At 42.9% G+C, this 19,404-nt stretch overlaps 1 protein-coding gene across 2 annotated transcripts in view; it reads right to left on the bottom strand.

Moving 5' to 3' along the window:
* Positions 1-13,285: 13,285 nt before the first annotated feature.
* The window catches only part of LOC102779230 (atlastin-2), a 34,086-nt gene continuing 27,967 nt past the window's right edge, over positions 13,286-19,404 (bottom strand). The window contains exons 13-14 of one of the 2 annotated variants that reach the window (XM_006806801.2): positions 19,027-19,041; positions 13,286-15,296 (exon numbers count right to left, since the gene is read on the bottom strand). In XM_006806801.2, coding sequence (XP_006806864.1) covers positions 15,186-15,296; positions 19,027-19,041 — 126 coding nt within the window. In that variant the 3' untranslated portion in view covers positions 13,286-15,185. The remainder of the gene's footprint in view (positions 15,297-19,026; positions 19,042-19,404) is intronic. The other variant, XM_006806802.2, reaches the window with a different exon arrangement.

Genomic DNA, 19,404 nt, shown 5'->3' with positions numbered 1-19,404 from the left:
AAACTCTGATGAAGGTCAACACCATGCAAAGCTTTTGTTGGCAGGAATTCTGGAAGTTGTCAAAACCTGAGAATTGGAATTGGTGCAAGGAAGAGTGGAGTCAATAGACCCTTTAACAGAAAGCTAGGATCTGCTTTAAAAATTGGGGAAGCATTTCCAAAGGTAAGCATTTTAGTTTTCTCAAGAGGACTGTGCAGCCAAAGTACAGATTTTGCCATTTTAAATTTCTGTCACAAAAACACTTTCACTCAGCGATCTTCACAATCCACTAACAATTTTGAAAAATGATTTTTTTATGCAATTCATTTCATAAACAATTCAAATAACATTCAATTCATATCTGAGTGTGTAGTTTAAGCAAAGACACCTCACAGGTTGTCAACTTGCAGCTGCACTAAATAGCACCCATTAAACACCAGAGTCACAATCACCAGTGAAGAGGCGACCTCAGGATGCTGGGCTTCATGCCATGAAAAGCCATATCTTAGACTGAACAACAAAAAAGAAAATAAACCGAGATAGGCAAAAGAGCACAGACATTGGACAGTGGATAACTTAAAAAAAGGTGTTGTGGACAGATGAGTCTAAGTTTGAGGCCTTCGGCTCAAACAGAAGAATATTTGTGAGATGCAGAACAAGCAAAAAATGCAAGAACAGTGCTGTGTAATGGCTGGGGGTGCTCCGGAAGATTTGTACAGTGAAAGGAACAAGAGTTTGCAACGCTGTGCCATACCCTGTGGAGAGAACTTGATTGGGGCCAATTTCATCCTACAATAGGAAAATGACTCCAAAAACACCTTCTGTCACAATGTGTCAGCAATATTTAAAGAATAAGAAGTCAGCCAAGTATTTTGGCTGTAATGGAGTGTCCAGCACAGTTTCTGGATCTGAACCCTGTTGAGCTGTTGTGGGAGCAGCTTGAACATATGGTGACTCATCAAGCCACCCTCATTGTGGGAAATTGTTCAGGAAGCATGGGGTGTAATATCATCTGATTACCTTGAAGGACTGACAGAATGGTCTCCTATGGCTGTAATTGCTGCAATGTCCTGTTCATTTTGTATTTCCCCTATTCGCAACAATTTCATGGGTGTTTTCATGGAAAATGAGAATTTCCAAGTGATCCCTGTTATGGAAAATCTTGCTTAAAACTGCAACCAACAGGCGAGCGTGTATTTTGAAGTGAGGTTTATTAAAAAAGAAAGAAAACCACTGCAGTGGAGAAAAACGTTCAGATGACACTCCTAACCCGTTTTTCTGAAGGAAAGACATCACCCTGAACCCTTTTATACCTCCCAAACAAAGAACATTCCACAGCAGATCAATTATTAGCAGATCCTTATCTCTTCAGTCTAGGAACAGTTCCGACCAACCGTCATCTCCTCTGCAACAGGATGTCCAGAGCCCTCAAGAGGAAAAGGAGTCTGCTTGTGAAGGTGCAATAAAACTTGGGCCCCACTTGTGATTAGGGATGGGTATTGATTAGGTTTTATCCGATACCAGTACCAAACCGGTACTTTTGAAATGGTGCCGGTGCTTAAACGGTGCTCGAACCGGTGCTTAAAGAATGGAGAACACAAAATTGGTCCAAAAACCTCTCATGTTCAGCTGTTTTTTTGTAAAAAGATAACAATGTTAGCCTTTTCTGCAGCTATGGGGGATTTATGGTATCACTCTTGGCTGGAAGCAGTGCTTAAACAATGGAAAAAACACAAACTTTGTCCAAAAACCTCTCATGTTTAACTGTTTTCCACTTTTTCTTTGGTCATTTCAGCCTTTTTGGCCAGGGTGAAGGGAGTATCTGCCATCAAACAAGAAGGCAGCCGCAACTACGACGGTGTTTGCTAGTTCACCTTACATGCATTAATGTAATAACGTGGTTAGCCTACTCAACGTAAATTACACACGAACAACATGAAGCTACTCACGCAGAGAAGAACGGCTGCTGCTGCCATCATCATCCGTCATCATTTCTGCTACACTGGCAGGGCTAGGGGCCAGGACTCTACTCTTCTGGTTTTTGGGGGATGTTCCCCCCCGAAGGGGTCTAGGCATGCGAGTGAGGGGACCAGTAACAAATGAGTCCGGAAACAGAATGAAAAGGAAAACAGACAGAGTTGTTCTGTAATAATATAGTTTTATTACAAACAACAAGGAGGCTGTCTGTCCAAAACCCAGCAGAAAAACACGTATGGCCACAGAAGGGAAAAACCACCCTGCTCACAGCTCGTCCCCAGCTTAAATAGCCTCAGAGCTGATTGCTGACTGGATTCAGGTGGCAAATGAGGCTAATCAAGAGCAGCTGTGTCCTGGGGAGAGAGGAGAGTGAGAGAGACAGACGGGGTAGGAGTGGCAAGAGAGGAGGAGGTGGAGAGAGCCGGCAAACACCCCACCCACACACTCCCACAGCCTCACAGGATGTAACAATCACCTTAAAGCTCTTGTTGCAGGCTGCTGAGTTTGCAACTTTTGCTGTGAAGTACAGTCAGACTTTGACTGCTTTACCTTGGACATTTTTAATCTGTAGCTCTGCTCTAAAAGAACGTACGTATCTGGGCCCACCTACTATCCTCGGAAAGGTAAAATGATTGGCTAGAATCCAAAGTGTATGACATCTCAGGAAAATAAAGCACAGAAATAAAGCACCGAAATGTGCGCTGCTTTTCGGTCTGGTTACTACCTTTTATGTCAGAGCTGATGCCATTACCGGTACCCATCCCTACTTGAAACTTAGGAGACTCATCCTCTTTTGTCAGCGGAGTTGTGATCAACCTCTGCACTAGGGTGCAAAGGCACGGGATGAAACAACAGCCACAACATGTAAGTATGGCAACAAATGTGGCTATGGACATCAACAAAGACACCACTATAGCCTTATACTTACCAAAATGATTACTAAACCAGTCATCCCAGGGATTATTTATGCCAGAGTCTTCTGTCATTTTGGTGGACAGCATCCTCAACTAGTCAATGAAAGGCTACTGTAAATATCAACACTTCACCGAGTTCTTTTGATTCCTCAGAGGCATCTGATGGTGGTGTGCCCAAAATGGTGGTGTGCTCCTAACAGTTTTATAACAGACGCTCTCTCATTCTAGTCTAAACAACAGTGTCTCAGCAACTTTCCACTAGAGATGGTCCCCTCTTATCTACATTTTCTCAGGCAAGCGTGAGCAAGAGTCTACAGCTTTCTACTCCCCAAGGGCACATGGTCTAATGCCTTTATTTTTCAGGGCTGTGTCCACTTAATACTACAATATATAACTTTATAACACTTATTAATAAAAAGCATAGCATTATTGAGGCACTGCAAATTATTTAATCCCAACACTACCCACCCTGGGGGTCGCTGTCCAACCACCCGGTCCTGTGTTCCAAAGAACCCGATCCCAGGTCAGACACCAATAATCAGAATTACCAATCCTATGACTGCAACATAGGATTAGTAATTTATGCCCAGTATTAGACATATACACATTGTGGCCTCGCCACACATTGGCGCTACCATAACACTCTATTACATCACACAAATCAAACTGCAACTGTCAATTGTCCTTGTACTGCAGTTACCATCACTGTGGTCTGAGGTCCACTGTCTCCTGCTCTTCGGACTCGTCTGGGCTGAGAAGTCGCTCCCAGCCGCGGATCTCCCAAGAGGCTCCACCACAGGGCAATCATCAGCCCAGTGAAAAGCAGCAGGGCCACTCCGATGATGAGCTGCTTTTCAGTACGGCACACTGTTGCAGGTAGAGGGTGGACTGCCTACTACCTGGTAGTTGGTACCCAGTCGCGCGCTAATTTCTTTTAGTGCCTGGTTCAGAAAGTGAGTGCCATTGTCACTAGTGATATTTCCTGGGATGCCTCATCTAGGGATGATTTCTGACAGAAGAGCTTTTGCCACTGCGCTACCATCTGCATGCTTGGTTGGGAGCACTTCTACCCACTTAGAAAACATGTCGACTACCACCAAACAATACTTCTTTCCCTCTGCTGGTGTTAGTTCAATGAAATCCATCGTAAGATGGTAAAAGGGCATGTCAGGTGGAGGGTGTGCTGCAGTATCTACACGAGCTGGACGTCACACATTATTGGTCGCGCAAATTAGACACTTTTTACAATACTTTTCAGCTGCTGCAGAAAAGCCTTTTGTGAACCACAGCATTGTTACTGCCTGTAGCATCCCCCCTTTGGACACATGGTCTAACCCTTGTGCCCACTGTCCCGATTCGCGATGTTGAGAACCAAAACAAAATACCAGAGGCCCAGAAGGATGCAATCAAACAGATGAGTTTATTGAACACACGCGTGGGAAGATGTACACTGCAAAACATCAGATGTAGATCTCCGCCCAAAAATACACTTCAGATTGCTTTTATAATGTCAGGGTTGGTTAACGCCCCTTCTCGCGTTGTACAAGAACAGAATTTGTATCTTAAGAACATCATTTGCATCTTTTACAGACAATGATCAATTTTAAGAGATAAATGCAGACACCGAAGTTCCCCTCTCTGGCATCTTTTTCCAAATATGGCGATGAATTCAGGCCCTGAAGATCCCCGGGGACTTGTCCTCCTCTTTGGCCCATCTTCTGTCACCTGTTACTAAGCAAACTCAAATGCAACAAGAAACTGAATACATCCAGGCCTTCCACTCAAGCCTGTTTCTAGATTATATGTATTATATATGTTTTGTAGGCGTGAATGCAGTTTTAACCTTCTATAGCTCCAAGTCACTTACACAATAGATCGCCCAGACATCGCGCCGAACGAGGCTTACATCCTCCAATTAATTGACTGAGCTTCAACTCTTTAATAAGCACAAAATGCAATGTGTATAAAATGGTTATAGCTGTACCTGTATTAAAAAGGTTAATGTAATGCCAACAGCTTCAATAAATGTTTTAATGAAATGATGATTAATTTGATTAATGCAATGGTAATAATGATAAGTATGAGTAGCAGTAAAATATTTTCCTCATTTCCACAAGAAACCAAGGGAAAAAATGCTTAGGCAGGCATGGGCGGCCATGACACAGCAGAAAGGTCAGTGAGGTCAGGTGTGGGCAATGAAGCTAACACAAGTTAAAAGGACGCCCCCCAGCAGTGTTGCCTTGGGAGACAGAGTCAGTATTACCTGTATGTGCAGCACACTTCACCACAGCAATGCAAGCAGATAGTGCAGGAAGATGCATTTAAAAGACTGAAAGAAAAACTAACACAAGTCCCAGTTTTGAAATATTACAGCCCTGAAGAAGAGCTGACACTGCAGTGTGATGCCAGCGAGACAGGACTGGGAGCAGCTCTGACTCAACATGGAAAACCAGTGGCATTTGCAAGTCGTGCACTGACGCTCACTGAAAGAGGTTATGCACAAATTGAAAAGGAATGTTTAGCTATTGTGTTTGGGATGGAGAAATTCCACCAATATACATATGGTCGTCTTCTGAGAGTGCAATCAGACCACAAGCCACTCAAGAACATTATTAAAAAGCCACTGTTACATGCACCTAAGAGACTTCAAAGGATGTTATTAAGGCTGCAAAAATATGATATAACCATGTTATGTTATGTTCCAGGCCGCGACATGCTACTCGCTGATACGCTGAGTAGGGCCTACCTGCAGGACAGCATCAAAAGCCAGACGGAGTTGGAGACAGAATGTGTCAACATGGTGGACTATGTACCTGTTTCAACAGAAAGCATGGACAAAATACGAGCAGGGACAAGAACCGACCACACACTACAAATGCTGATAAAAACAATACTAAAGGGGTGGCCAGCCTGTAAGAAAGATGTACCTGTTGAAATAACCCAGTTCCAATCTTTGCAGGATGAACTGAGCACACAGGATGGACTGGTTTTCAAGGGAGAGAGAGTGGTGATTCCAGAAGCACTCCAGGCAGATATAACCCAGCGAATTCACTCAACACACATCGGCACAGAAGGGTGCCTCAGGAGAGCTAGAGACTGTGTCTACTGGCATGGTATGAACGACCACATCAAAAAGTACATCGCTACATGTGACATATGTCGGTCTGTGGATGCAAAACAACAGAAAGAGACACTAAAACCACACGAGCCAACCACTAGACCATGGACCAAAGTTGGGACAGATTTATTCAACTTTGAGGGTAGGGACTACCTAATAACTGTTGATTATTACTCCAACTTTTGGGAGATAGACCAAGTCGAGTACTGTGATTAGGAAACTAAAGGCTCATTTCGCACGTCAGGGAATCCCAAATATTGTTTTTTCTGACAACGGGACCCAGTACAGCTCGACAGAGTTTGCCAACTTCAGCCGGAAATGGGAATTTCGACACCATACCTCATCACCTGGCTATCCGCAGAGCAACGGCAAAGCTGAGTCTGCTGTTAAAACTGCCAAACGACTCGTGAAAAAGGCGAAATTGGCTGGACGGGATCCATATTTGGCCTTATTGGACCACAGAAACACCCCAACACAAGGTTTGACTTCCAGCCCTGCACAGAGACTGTTAAGCAGGAGGACGAGGGCACTCCTCCCAATAGGAGACAGATTGTTGCAACCCAAAGTGACTGACAACAAGTTAGCACTGATGAAAAACAGAGAGAGACAAACAAAGTACTACAACAGGACGGCAAAGGACATGGACACATTAAACCCAGGGGACTTGGTGCGAGTCCAACCTTTTGAACCACACAACTTATGGACCAAGGCTAGAGTGTGTAACACTCTGGGAAACAGATCCTATGATGTGGAGTTGGACAACGGCAGAGTCCTCAGAAGGAATCATCGCCATCTGAGGGGAGCTGTGGAGGTCAAAAAAGACATGTCAGCACATCTCCAGCCTGAGGGAGAGAACATTACTGTGCCGACACAGAACAAAGAGAACACACAAAACAGCACTACCAGGTCAGGACGGGTAGTACAACAACCTGGATATCTGAAGGACTATGTATGCAATTAAAGGGTAATCTGTGAGTTATATGTTGTGATTTGTTTACTGGTTAGAGAACAGACCAAAACATCTGTGATAATATTTTGAGTTGTGGTTTTGTGATCTGTTTACTTGTTTGGAAGAAAAAAGAAAAGAAAAAAAAATAAGGAAAAGAGAAACAAAACGGAAAAAATGAATAAAAGTAATACTAAAGGAAAATAGAAAGAAAGCTAAAAAAAGTAAGTGGAAGAAAGATTTTTTTATTTTTGAAGAAAATGGTGTCCAACAAAGAAATGTCACATCTAAGTTTTGTTCCAGTTGCAAACTGAGTTCTCAACTTATGAATAGTTCATTGTCTTTGTAAAAGAAAAGGGATGTAGCAATGGGAATTGCATTTACCCGTGTGTTTCGCCCGGAGTCTTGAGAGTGTAACACCGGAAGGTGAGAAGTAGAGACTCATGACTGTTTATTAAGAGTTTAATAAAAGTTTACCTCGGAGGAGGGAAAGTTCAACCGAGCATCTTGTGGAGTTTATAGAGAGAACAAGATGAAATAGCAGCCAGCGGAGCTTCCACAGAAGAATACTGTGGAATGACATTTCGAAAGTATGATGTGGTTCCCAGGAACGACATCATCTGTTTTTTGGTGCGAGGCTTTGGAATATTTGTGACCGCCTCCACCCTTTTGGAAGAGATCTGGCGTGAGTTGTGAGAAATCACATGTCCTAAAAATGTGACCTGCTCCCTGCAGAGCTGTAGCTTAGATTTGCTGCCGTTGTGACCCTTTGAGAATCTGTTCTGCACTGCTCTTGTGTGGGTGCACACGACAGCAAATCATCCACGTACTGCAACAACGCCGTGCCCGCCCTGGGAAAGAACCAAATCTGACAAAGAATCCCTAAGCGCTGCATTATAAATTGTAGGGGACTCACAATAACCTTGACACAGACAGTTGAAGGTGTATGGCTTTCCCCCGAACTCGAAAGCAAACCAGAATTGACTATTTGGATGAACTGGAACAGAAAAGAATGCATTAGAAAAATCAACAACAGTAAAACACATAGCGTCTGAAGGGATCTGAGACAGAGTATGAGGATTTGGAACTACAGGGGCTCTGGAGACCACAGCTTTAGTCTGTAAATCTTGCACAAAATGCCACTCAACAGGTTCATTCAGCCCCCTAATTTTTTTCACAGGGAGCAGTGGAGTGCAAACTGGAGAAGTGGGGCACGGAACAATCACTCCTGCTTTTAACGAAGCTTCAAAAACAGGAGTGATCCTCACCACAGCTTCCTGTTTCAGAGTGTATTGTTTTTGACACGGCCGAAAAGAGGACCTTGGAGTTATTACCACAGGCTCACAGTCTTTAATCAATCCTACATCATATTTAGATGAGGCCACAGGCCATCAGGCACCTCTGTGAGCAGTGGAGGTGTGAGGTCTGCAGAAGATGCTGCTTGAAAAAACACACTGTGAAACACTTGTGTCTATCAGCTCAACTGAGCGGACACAGTGGACTGTGCACAGCATAGTTTTCTTGTAAGCCTCCAATTTTGGAGAATATAGCACTGTGGGGTCCTCTGTGGCCTGCCAATCACAAGCGCTGTTGCACCGGTGCACAAACAATCCCACATCGTCCCACTGGCAATCATGAGCTTTCACCAGGGAAATGTGTGGGGCGGATGCATCCATAACAAACACTTTCTGTTGCTCTTCAGAAAGCGTAATCGCGTTGTTTTACCTGCTCACCATGTCCACTTTGTCAGGAAAAGCTTGTCGCAAAGCCGCATTCAAATTAACTATAGCCTCCCGATAGTCCCAGTTTGCATCATTTGTCCACACCAGGTGTGTAATACGAAGATCAGGTGCTGGCAGACTTTTTTCAATTTTCTGGAGGTCCACGGGCTTCATCTTTACCGCAACTGCCTGCGAAACTCCGCGCCCGTAGGTCTGTACTCCTGGCAGAAAATGAGTAACTGCTCTCGAAACTTTGCACCAGAAACAAACGGGTCTGGCAGGAGAGAGGTGGCCTCTTTCACATCCGAAGCTGTCCATGGTCTGTGTACCAAGATGGGCCCAGCTGGTCCCGACACTTCGACCAGTGGCATTTGTGGGGTGGTTTGCTCTTTGTTCTTCCTGGTTCTCAGAAAGTATCTTACACCTCTGGGGGTTTCAACTTTCTCCTCCACCCTGGTCCATTGATCACTCTCATCATTGTCCTCCGACACTGGTGAAGACATGCGCACGTCTTCACCAGTGTCGGGAGCCCCATGCTCTTCCTCTGAGATAAGTTTTAGGATCGAATACCCGGGCTGGGTAAGTTCGACCGTCCCATATTCCAGGCCCGCTTGTTTGGACCCCAAAATCTTTCGCCCCGATTGGCGACTCCCTTTTCCTTGGGGCCAAAATGAAGACACAGGCAATAGTGGAGGTGGGAGTCTTGGTGGAGGAGGTGATCTTACAGCGCTGGATGACTGCAATCGGGCTTGATGGTGGGGAGGTTGCGCTGGGTCGTGGAGCTGGTAGTCCTGCTGTGGCTGTTGCGGTCCGGAAGGACAAGAGTCCAAGTCGGGGTCAGGCTTCAATGCCTGTAGGGCAGCCTGCAAAATAGCATAAGGAGAGGGCAGTGAACCGTCGCTAACATATGGTGGTGGAGCTGTGGGTTTAGCAACAACTGCTTCTCCCTCAGCTTCTTTTTTATCTGATTTTGGCATCTCCTTAAGAGCTGCCTTTTCCTCCCGTCTCCCTGCTTCCTCTATCCACATTTTAAGACACTTCTTTTCATCATTCACCAATCAGTTAAACTGCAGGAATGTCTTAAAGACATAAAGACCTGGATGGCCGCTAACTTTCTGCTTCTTAATTCAGATAAAACAGAGGTTATTGTATTCGGCGCTGAAAAGCTTAGAAATATGGTATCTAACCAGATTCTTACTCTGGATGGCATTACCTTGGCCTCCAGTAACGCTGTGAGGAACCTTGGAGTTATTTTTGACCAAGACATGTCCTTCAACGCACATATTAAACAAATATGTAAGACTGCGTTCTTCCATTTGCGCAACATCTCTAAAATTAGAAATATCCTGTCTCAGAGTGACGCTGAAAAACTAGTTCATGCATTCATTACTTCCAGGCTGGACTACTGTAATTCATTATTATCAGGATGTCCAAAAAACTCCTTGAAAAGCCTTCAGCTAATCCAAAATGCTGCAGCAAGAGTACTGACAGGGACTAGAAAGAGAGCAGATTTCTCCTGTTTTGGCTTCCCTTCATTGGCTTCCTGTTAAATCCAGAATTGAATTCAAAATCCTGCTCCTCACATACAAGGTCTTAAATAATCAGGCCCCATCTTATCTTAATGACCTTGTAGTACCATATTACCCTATTAGAGCACTTCGCTCTCGCACTGCAGAACTACTTGTTGTTCCTAGAGTATTTAAAAGTAGAATGGGAGGGAGAGCCTTCAGTTTTCAGGCCCCTCTTCTGTGGAACCAGCTTCCAGTTTGGATTCGGGAGACAGACACTATCTCTACTTTTAAGATTAGGCTTAAAACTTTCCTTTTTGCTAAAGCATATAGTTAGGGCTGGACCAGGTGACCCTGAATCCTCCCTTAGTTATGCTGCAATAGACGTAGGCTGCCGGGGGATTCCCATGATGCATTGAGTTTTTCCTTTTTTTTTTTTCCAGTCACCTTTCTCACTCACTATGTGTTAACAGACCTCTCTGCATTGAATCATATCTGTTATTAACCTCTGTCTCTCTTCCACAGCATGTCTTTTATCCTGTCTTCCTTCTCTCACCCCAACCGGTCGCAGCAGATGGCCCCGCCCCTCCCTGAGCCTGGTTCTGCCGGAGGTTTCTTCCTGTTAAAAGGGAGTTTTTCCTTCCCACTGTCGCCAAAGTGCTTGCTCATAGGGGGTCATATGATTGTTGGGTTTTTCTCTGTATCTGTTATTGTATGATCTACTGTGCAATATAAAGTGCCTTGAGACGACTGTTGTTGTGATTTGGCGCTATATAAATAAAATTGAATTGAATTGAAATCATTGATCCTACGCACATCAGTCGATTTAACGTTTTTCTTTTTTAACATTTGCTGTTCTTCTCCCCCCAGTTGCTCTTCCACCTTTCTCAACTGGTTCACACTAAGCAAACCTTTTTCAGCAAAACCATTTTTTTTTTGCCATTTCTCAACATATCTGATACTATCAAGTCCAAACTTTTTTACCATGGAATCAAAAATGGAGTTTTCACCCAGACCACCTAGAGGAATGCCTCCCACAGCCCCACTGGCCATTTTACTGGGCCCCTTTCCCATAATGTAACGGAGCGTTCTCCGCTCAGGCTTTCTGCCTTTTTTCACTGCTGCAAAAGTGCTAAAAAACATACACTAGAATGCCCAACTCGTTGAGCTCCTAAGATCCTGCACTTACTACCGCAACAGGGCGCAATTTCTCACACTAGAATACTCAAACTCATTGAGTTTCTAGGACCCTGCACCCACTTGTTGCAATAATAAGGAGCCGAGGCTCTTCCCGTTGGTCTGGTTGAAAAACCTCCCCAAATCAAAACCCACTCACCGTTGCAGATTCTTTGCGGCTCCCCTCTTGATTCGTCAGAATTCCTGCATGTGAGAGTCGCTGAAGTACATCTTGCGGTTCCCCTCTTTTTTGAAAACAAAAGAACGGTGGGAGTGAAGTAATTTTACCTCAGGATGGCCAGTCACCGCTTGCCCATGATTCAGCGAAACTCACCCGAGGAATCCTGCCGGACAACGCCAAATTGTAATGGAAAATCTTGAATGAAAATGCAACCAACAGGGGAGCGTGCCTTTTGAAGTGAGGTAAATGGCCTGTATTTGTATAGCACTTTACTTAGTCCCTAAGGACCCCGAAGCGCTTTACACTACATTCAGTCATCCACCCATTCACACACAGGTGATGGCAGCTACATTGTAGCCACAGCCACCCTGGGGCACACTGACAGAGGCGAGGCTGCTGGACACTGGTGCCACCGGGCCCTCTGACCACCACCAGTAGGCAACAGGTGAAGTGTCTTGCCCAAGGACACAACGACCGAGACTGTCGGACCCGGGGCTCGAAGTGGCAACCTTCCGATTACAAGACGAACTGCCAACTCTTGAGCCACGATATTAAAAAAGAAAAGAAAAACACTGCAGTGAAGAAAAACTGGAGGGATTAGGAGTGACACTCCTAACCCGTTTTTCTGAGGGAAAGACATCACCCTGAACCCTTTTATACCTCCCAAACAAAGAACATTGCACAGCAGATCAATTATTAGCAGATCTTTATCTCTTCAGTCTAGGAACAGTTCCGACCAACCGTCATCTCCTCTGCAACAGGATGTCCAGAGCCCTCAAGAGGAAAATGAGTCTGCTTGTGAAGGTGCAATAAAACTTGGGTCCCACTTGTGATCACATTCCACAGGTCAAGAGTGAGCTTTCTATACTGAGTACAGAAAGTGTTACTATTATTACTAAAATGATGTGATTAATACATAAACGAAAGAAATTTCCAGTACATCCCAAACTTTTGAGCGGTCGTGGGTGTGCGTCTGTATGTATGTGCAAAAAAAAAATCTGTGTAAAATTTACACAAGGGGAAATGTCTGAGACATTTGCTAAACATATGACTTTGTAATGTTAATACTGAAAAAACAACTCACATTCTCTTAAGCTCAAATGAAATTTCCTTCATAAAACAAAATGTAAGTATAGAAACATACATATAATCTTCTGGTTGCTAAAGTCAGCATGGACATTAAGCTAATAAACAACAGCAGATGTTTTATCGTCTAACAAATATTTTATGTTAAGTGATTATGTTACAAATAATGCAGAATCTGGACATGGAAGTACTCTATGGTTTTTATATTTTCTTCTCTACTTTAGACAAAAGTAGTCTATGGTTTAGGTAATTTGATGAAAATGGTATTTTATTGTGCATTTAGTTTGAGTTACAACAGCATTCATCAGTCCAGCGTTTCCATGTTGGCATTGGTTGTGTCAACCTAGAATACCATTTTCAGTGTTACCTCTTCATTAAAGGAAAAAAATGTAAAGACAGACCACCACCGGTATGTGTGTTGAAGAAGTCTGATTTAATAGTGTATTGAAAAATAAGTTAACTTAAATAACTTTAAATACAACATAACGGGGAAAAACAACAGATTATAAACATTCTTTGCCAGCAAGGGGTGAAATTGCAGTGCTCATGTAAGATAAATTTACACACACACACACATATATATATATATACATATACACATATACATATATATATACACATATATATACATACATATATATACATATATATATATATATACATATATATATATATATATATATATATATATATATATATATATATATATATATATATACACAAATAGCATTCCTTTACATCTAGTGATTTGAAATGAGGTTTACCACCCAAACGTTCTGCCAGCTAAAAAAGTCTAGAAAATTTATGTTTATAAAGGTTTATATTTCATACACATAGCCTGTGTGTGTGTGTGGCAGTAAAAAGAAGTACACTGTAAAAAAACAAAGAGCACACAGTGGTGACGTTGTGGATGGAATGGTTACAAAAGAAAATTGATCAGTAAAGCAAAGTTTTATGACCTCTGACCCTGAGATCAATGCCAACACTTGGAATGAACCTGCCATTCAATTTACAGATTTTGGCTTTGAAAATAGAAACACTGGACCCACCAATCCGGACCCACAAAGTGTTGTGTTACATATATGCGATGCAACAGATCAAATGGCAAACAATTCAATTTTTTGGTGTTTTACTATGTGGTCTTGGGTGGTTTAGAAACAAGAGGAGCTGACTCAGTCCATCAGATCTGCCAAGATAAAGAGGACAACAAGGAATGATGACGGGAAGAGAGCTTAAGCTTAATAATAAACCCCTCAAAACTAAATAATAAAAATACTCTACATTGCTAACCTGAGCTACACTGGAGAATAAAAATGAAAGTTTTACTCAAATACTGGCAGTCAGGTTAAGAGGACCAACTAGCAGAAAATGTATAGAAGCTGGAGATCCAGACATAAACTTAATAGCTGAACATTTAGTAAGACATCTTTCTTGGTAGGTCAAGTAGAGAGCTGGAAATGTCTCAGATCTGTTGAACAAATATTTTGGTCGCTCTATGCTAGTCTGCACTGCAAACATACATGAGTCTGATACCTCATATCTTGCTGTTGGAAAGCAAGTATGACTCTGACAAAGCCGAGTATTAAAAATAAAGAGTATCTGGAGGTAAACACGTCAAGTCATGATCCACTTAAAACAGTAAAAAACAAAAAACCCAAAAGAACTGACAGACACTGTCTTTTGTCAATCGGTACAATACATCTGCAGATCATTCTACTAAGGTGAATACTTAAGTGCTGAGCTGGTTTTATCTAAACTTTGCTTCCTTTACTTTCAGCTCTTTCCCAGATCCAGACAAACTAATTAAGGTAACTATAGATTACTATCTGAACTAGCTTGATAATAAAATTAAAATCATTTCTTAACCTCAGAAAACAAAAAAACAAACAAATTGCTGCATAACTGTCATTTCCATCTTTTTCAGAAAAGGTTCAACTGAAGTAAGACTTTAAAAATCACTTAATAATGAAGAGAACTGGTTGGAGCCCTGACCTGAAATCATGTTTGTTCATGTCACAGGGTTATTTTATTGTATACACCCTACATGATGTGGATTTAAAGTTTTTATGGCTGATATATGTTCAGCAGAGTCACAAGAAACACCAAGAGAGTTTCTACGAGTAACGCTGTAAACTTTGGTTGTGACAACTATTTGTATTGCCGCCCAGCGACACAGAAACCTGATGAAGACAAGAGGAAGTACCGCAAAGAGAGAAGTGAGGAGGGTCTGGTGACATGCTCTTCATACGTACATTCAGATAAACGGGGATTAATAATGTGCAGTCATTATTTGACAGGTAACCACACCTGGTATAATGGTGTAAGAATGGCCACCCACACTAAGAATCATAACCTTCATTGAGAATAAAATACATCATACCACTTTGTTCAGAACTACAGCGTGCCCTTAAACCCACAGCCAGCATGGCGAGGAACCATCCTCTATATCCAAAAAACCAACCTATTTATACATTTCAAATCATTTTAAAACAGAGCAGAAGGTGGATGTGACAGGAAAAGGGAAGAGAGAGAAGGAGAGGAAAAAAACCCCAACGTGACAGGGAAAACATGGTGTGCTGCTAATTTTTCTTCTTGATGTTGTTGTTGGAGGTGAGCCGGGGCCGTGGCGTTGGGATAAAGCTTCCAAACAGGACTCGACTTCGGGCCACCTCAAAGACTTTGGAGAAGATCTGGAGGACAAGGAGAAGGAAGATGTCACATCAGACTTGAAGTTCTCCATCGGTAACACAATCTCCACTTTGACCAACTCTGCTCCAGCTCAAAATCCCATCCTCAACGCTGCAGTAATTATTCATCTTTTATCCCATTACAGTTTAATATTTATCAATCACATACAGCCAGCTCTGGCTCATTTTACAGCAGCCTTGATGTCAAAATGTGTGCAAATAATCATGTTGCTAGGCAACCTGGCATGCCACAATAGCTGCTTTACTGTTATATTGTTTCTATGGGGTGATTTTTTTCTTCTTTCGAACCCTCACCCCTCAAAAATCAGTATTTGATGAATAAGCCCATTTCAGTTTCACTCAACACATAACGTAATGAAATCAAAGCTACTAATCAGTACTCCTGTACTGTATGCACAATCAAAACCGTTTACTTTTGTTAAATTTTATTTGGCTAACTGGACTTGTTTGGAGAGGAGGTAGCTGCTGTCTCAATATCGCAGGATCACTTGAGGCTGGGTCTAAAGGTGAATATTTTAAAAGTGTTATGGACTGTTAAAATGCTGCACAGCATTAAAGAGCATTTTTAGAGCCTGGTACAAAGAATGGTGTTAGCCTCTTGCTCCATAACAGCTGTTTTCCAAGTTATCTTGGAGTAATATAGGTAAAGCTTTATGTTGGGTGTGTAGTAGTTTGACAGGTGTGCCACCAAATGGAGCTATAGTCAGCATCTATCTACAAGGATTTTTATACATTATTAAAAAAGGAATTATATGATGCATATTATGGCTCGAGTTTTGGGCAAATCCCCAAGGAAGGCATCACCAAGAAGTGATGACTGTACGTTACAAAGGTTAAAGACTGTTGCAAATATATAATTGGTGGTCAGCGTGACGGATATACTGGCATAAATGCCACGGAGGAGAGGAGATCAGAAGAAATTCCAGATGATGAGAGAGCTGGAACACTGAGCTCTAGTGAAGCATGCTGGGATTTCTGGCATCGGAGGTAATAAGTTTCGTTTATTTCACTGGATCAACATCATCCCGTGCCCTTCCCTCCTCCTGCTACTCCTCCCCCTCTCCCTGAATTGTACAGTTTGATGGCTCAGGGAACAAATAATGTTTAGCCCTGCTGGTTCTGCTGCTGGGGAGGAGCAGCCCGTCGCTGATCCGGTTTCTCTGTGGTTTGATGACAGTTTGCAGAGGAAATTTCCAGAGTACTTTTCTCTGCCACTGTTACCAGAGAGTCAGTCTAGCTTCATGCCAACCACAGAGCCAGCCTACCTTCGCCAGCCTGGAGGAATCCTTTTTGGGTGTACCACCCCTCCAGCACGCCACCACGTAAAAGATCAAGCTGGCAACCACTAACTGGTAGAACATCCACAGGAGTGTCCTGCAGATGTTTAAGGAGTGCAGCCTTCTCAGAAAATACAGTCTGCTCTGATCCGCTTGTACAGGTGCAGATTTGTGTTGCAAGACCAGTCCAGTTTGTTGTCTACCCACACCACAAGGTACTTGTAGTTTCCTATGACCTGAACCTAATTTCCCTCTATCAGAACCAGTCAATGACATGGTCTAGACTTCCCAGACTAGAACAAGGTCCTTGGTCTTTGAGGTGTTGAGCTGTAGGTGGTTCCTCTGACACCAGACAACAAAATCTCTCACCAGATTCCTTTACTCATCTTCTCTGTACTCATCTTCTTCTAATACACCCCATGATAGCTGTATCATCGTCACATTTTTGAACATGACACATCTCTGAGTTTTTAAGTCTGAAGTGTATAGGGTGAAGGGAAGAGGGGCCAGCACTGTGCCCTACGGTGCACCAGTGCTGCTCAGTCCTTCAGCTTGACATACTGTGGTGTCTCAGTGAGGTAGCTGCTTATCCAGGTCACCAGGCAGGGGTCCACTTCAATCCGTTCAAGTTTTTCCTGGAACATAATTGGCTGGATGATATTGAAAGCACTAGAGAAGTCCAGGAAAAGTATCCTGACTGTGCAGCAGCCATGGACACAGCAGTGCTCCCTTCCTGGGTCAAAGCCAGTTCTCTCCTCACCTGGTCTGCAGTTATGCAGGGAGAGGACTGTGGGGAGGGGAGGAGGAGAGGTATGTCCTCTGTGTCAGGTGAGGGTGCCAGTGAGGGAGAGAGACTGCGATGAGCAGGGTGTGGAGTGTGCAGCAATGTCATGTAGAGAAAGGAGGTGGGGGAGGGCACTGTAGTGAGGTGGGACAGTTGGTTGTTGGTCATACCGATTGAAGAAGGTTACCAAGAGTTACTTGGCTCCTCCAATGTCTCCTCTATTGTACCACCCCTCGTCTTGTGTCCTATCCTTTATTCTGTAGGCCACCTTCTTCCCGTTGAGGATAGCCTTGACCTCCTGTGTTATTCATGAGGTGTTGTTAGGATAACAGCGTACTGTCTTGACAGGTGAGACCGCGTCCACACAGACAGCCTGCAATCCCTTCACTGTCCTCATCATGTGGATCCAGCAGCATATCCCAGTCAGTGGATTCAAACGGTCTCTCAGAGCACGCTCCACTTTTGGAGTCCTATTTCCTGATGCAGTGTGTTGAAGCCGACTGAAGGTGTTCACCTGTGCTGAAGGTGTAACTGTGAGGATTTTCTCCATGACACATACATCAGTCACGTGGTAGTGCTCTGTCTTTACACTGCCCCGAGTGCAGATGTGAACTCCCTCAGCAGATATCTGTTAGCCTGCGGTCATACTAAGAGTTTTAGATACCTGCATTTTATGAAGCAGGACTACAGAACAACCCAGCATTCTGTTGGCAGCCGTGCAGTAAAATGGTAATGGAGGAGCAGCTAAAGATGGAACTGCAACTGTTTTTCAGCAGGACATGAAATGATGGTAATAGACAGGTTCGAGGAATGATGGACAAGACTAAACAACTATTATTCACTAGAAGTTGATTCCAAGAAGTTGGAGTTCTGTTTATTTGGCCATGAGTACAATTTACAGAGAGTTAAGGAATGGCTGCAATCACAGAATTGTACGGTGGAGAAAGATCACCATCTTTGCCATGGTGCTGATGGCCATTGATCAATGGTTATTGATCAATAGTTATGACAATTTGCATATTAATGATCATTAAAACTGGTCCTTACAGCCCACTGTTTGTCACTGGTGCTAATTTCGGTGATTATACAAATGTTGGGGAAACCTGCGGGTAGGTGAGACTGAAGAAGTCTCTTGGATGAGTGACAAAACATTTCTCATGCTGAAAATGACATGTCCAGAATAACAGAATGAACCTTTAGAGATTTCCTTTTCTGGATGATTGAGCATGCATCAAGACATTAGTTATTATTGTCACTGGTCAGTACCAGACTTACTAGTTGTTTAATCTAATTGTTAACAGTTTAATTTATGCTCAATGCTTGTAAACTGTTATGTCCTGAATGTTATGCCTCCCTACCTCCTTCACATCGAAAACACACAATAGGTGTCAATGGGTGTTTTGACAAAAATGAGAACACAACCAATTCGTAGTGCAGGGGGTCAATTATAGACAGAGAACAGGAAGGGGAGTGTATGAGATGTGGCCAAGCTCCTGAAATTCAAATAATTATCTAAATAAAAAGTTCATTGATAAGTCTTAGTGGTTTTGATTGTGATTAAAAATGAATAAATAAATAAAATCTAACATATCTCCCTAATCCTGTAACTATAAAAAAAAAAAGAAAAGATATACGTGAAGCAAGGGCTCACCTTTCGTGGAGTCCTCTGGAAGCATTAAGGGACAAATATGAAAGATTAATCAAAAAAGCAAGAAGAGAAAAACCAAAAATGTCAGAACTATGGTAGTGAAGCTAATTTGGGGAAGGTGGGTTGGAGCACCATGTCAATGTTTCTTTGACAGAAAGCACTTACTTGGAAAATGCATAGAAAAAAGCGTTTGTATAAATAGCCGCGAATGAGTGAATGAGGCAAGTTGTATAAAATGCTTTGAGTGCTTAGGAACAGTAGAAAAGCACCATATATGAACCAGTCCATTTACGATGTAAATGTACCAGTTTATCATGTACCAGTGTCAGTCACACTTGCGACTAATGCTTCAACTTGTTTAAAAAAAGCAAACTGTTGCTG

This window comes from Neolamprologus brichardi, chromosome 6 (assembly GCF_056152115.1).
Source record: "Neolamprologus brichardi isolate AB-2024 chromosome 6, ASM5615211v1, whole genome shotgun sequence".
Lineage (NCBI taxonomy): Eukaryota > Metazoa > Chordata > Actinopteri > Cichliformes > Cichlidae > Neolamprologus > Neolamprologus brichardi.
The sequence above is the reverse complement of the archived record's forward strand: the minus strand, read 5'-3'. Positions and strand labels throughout refer to the sequence as shown.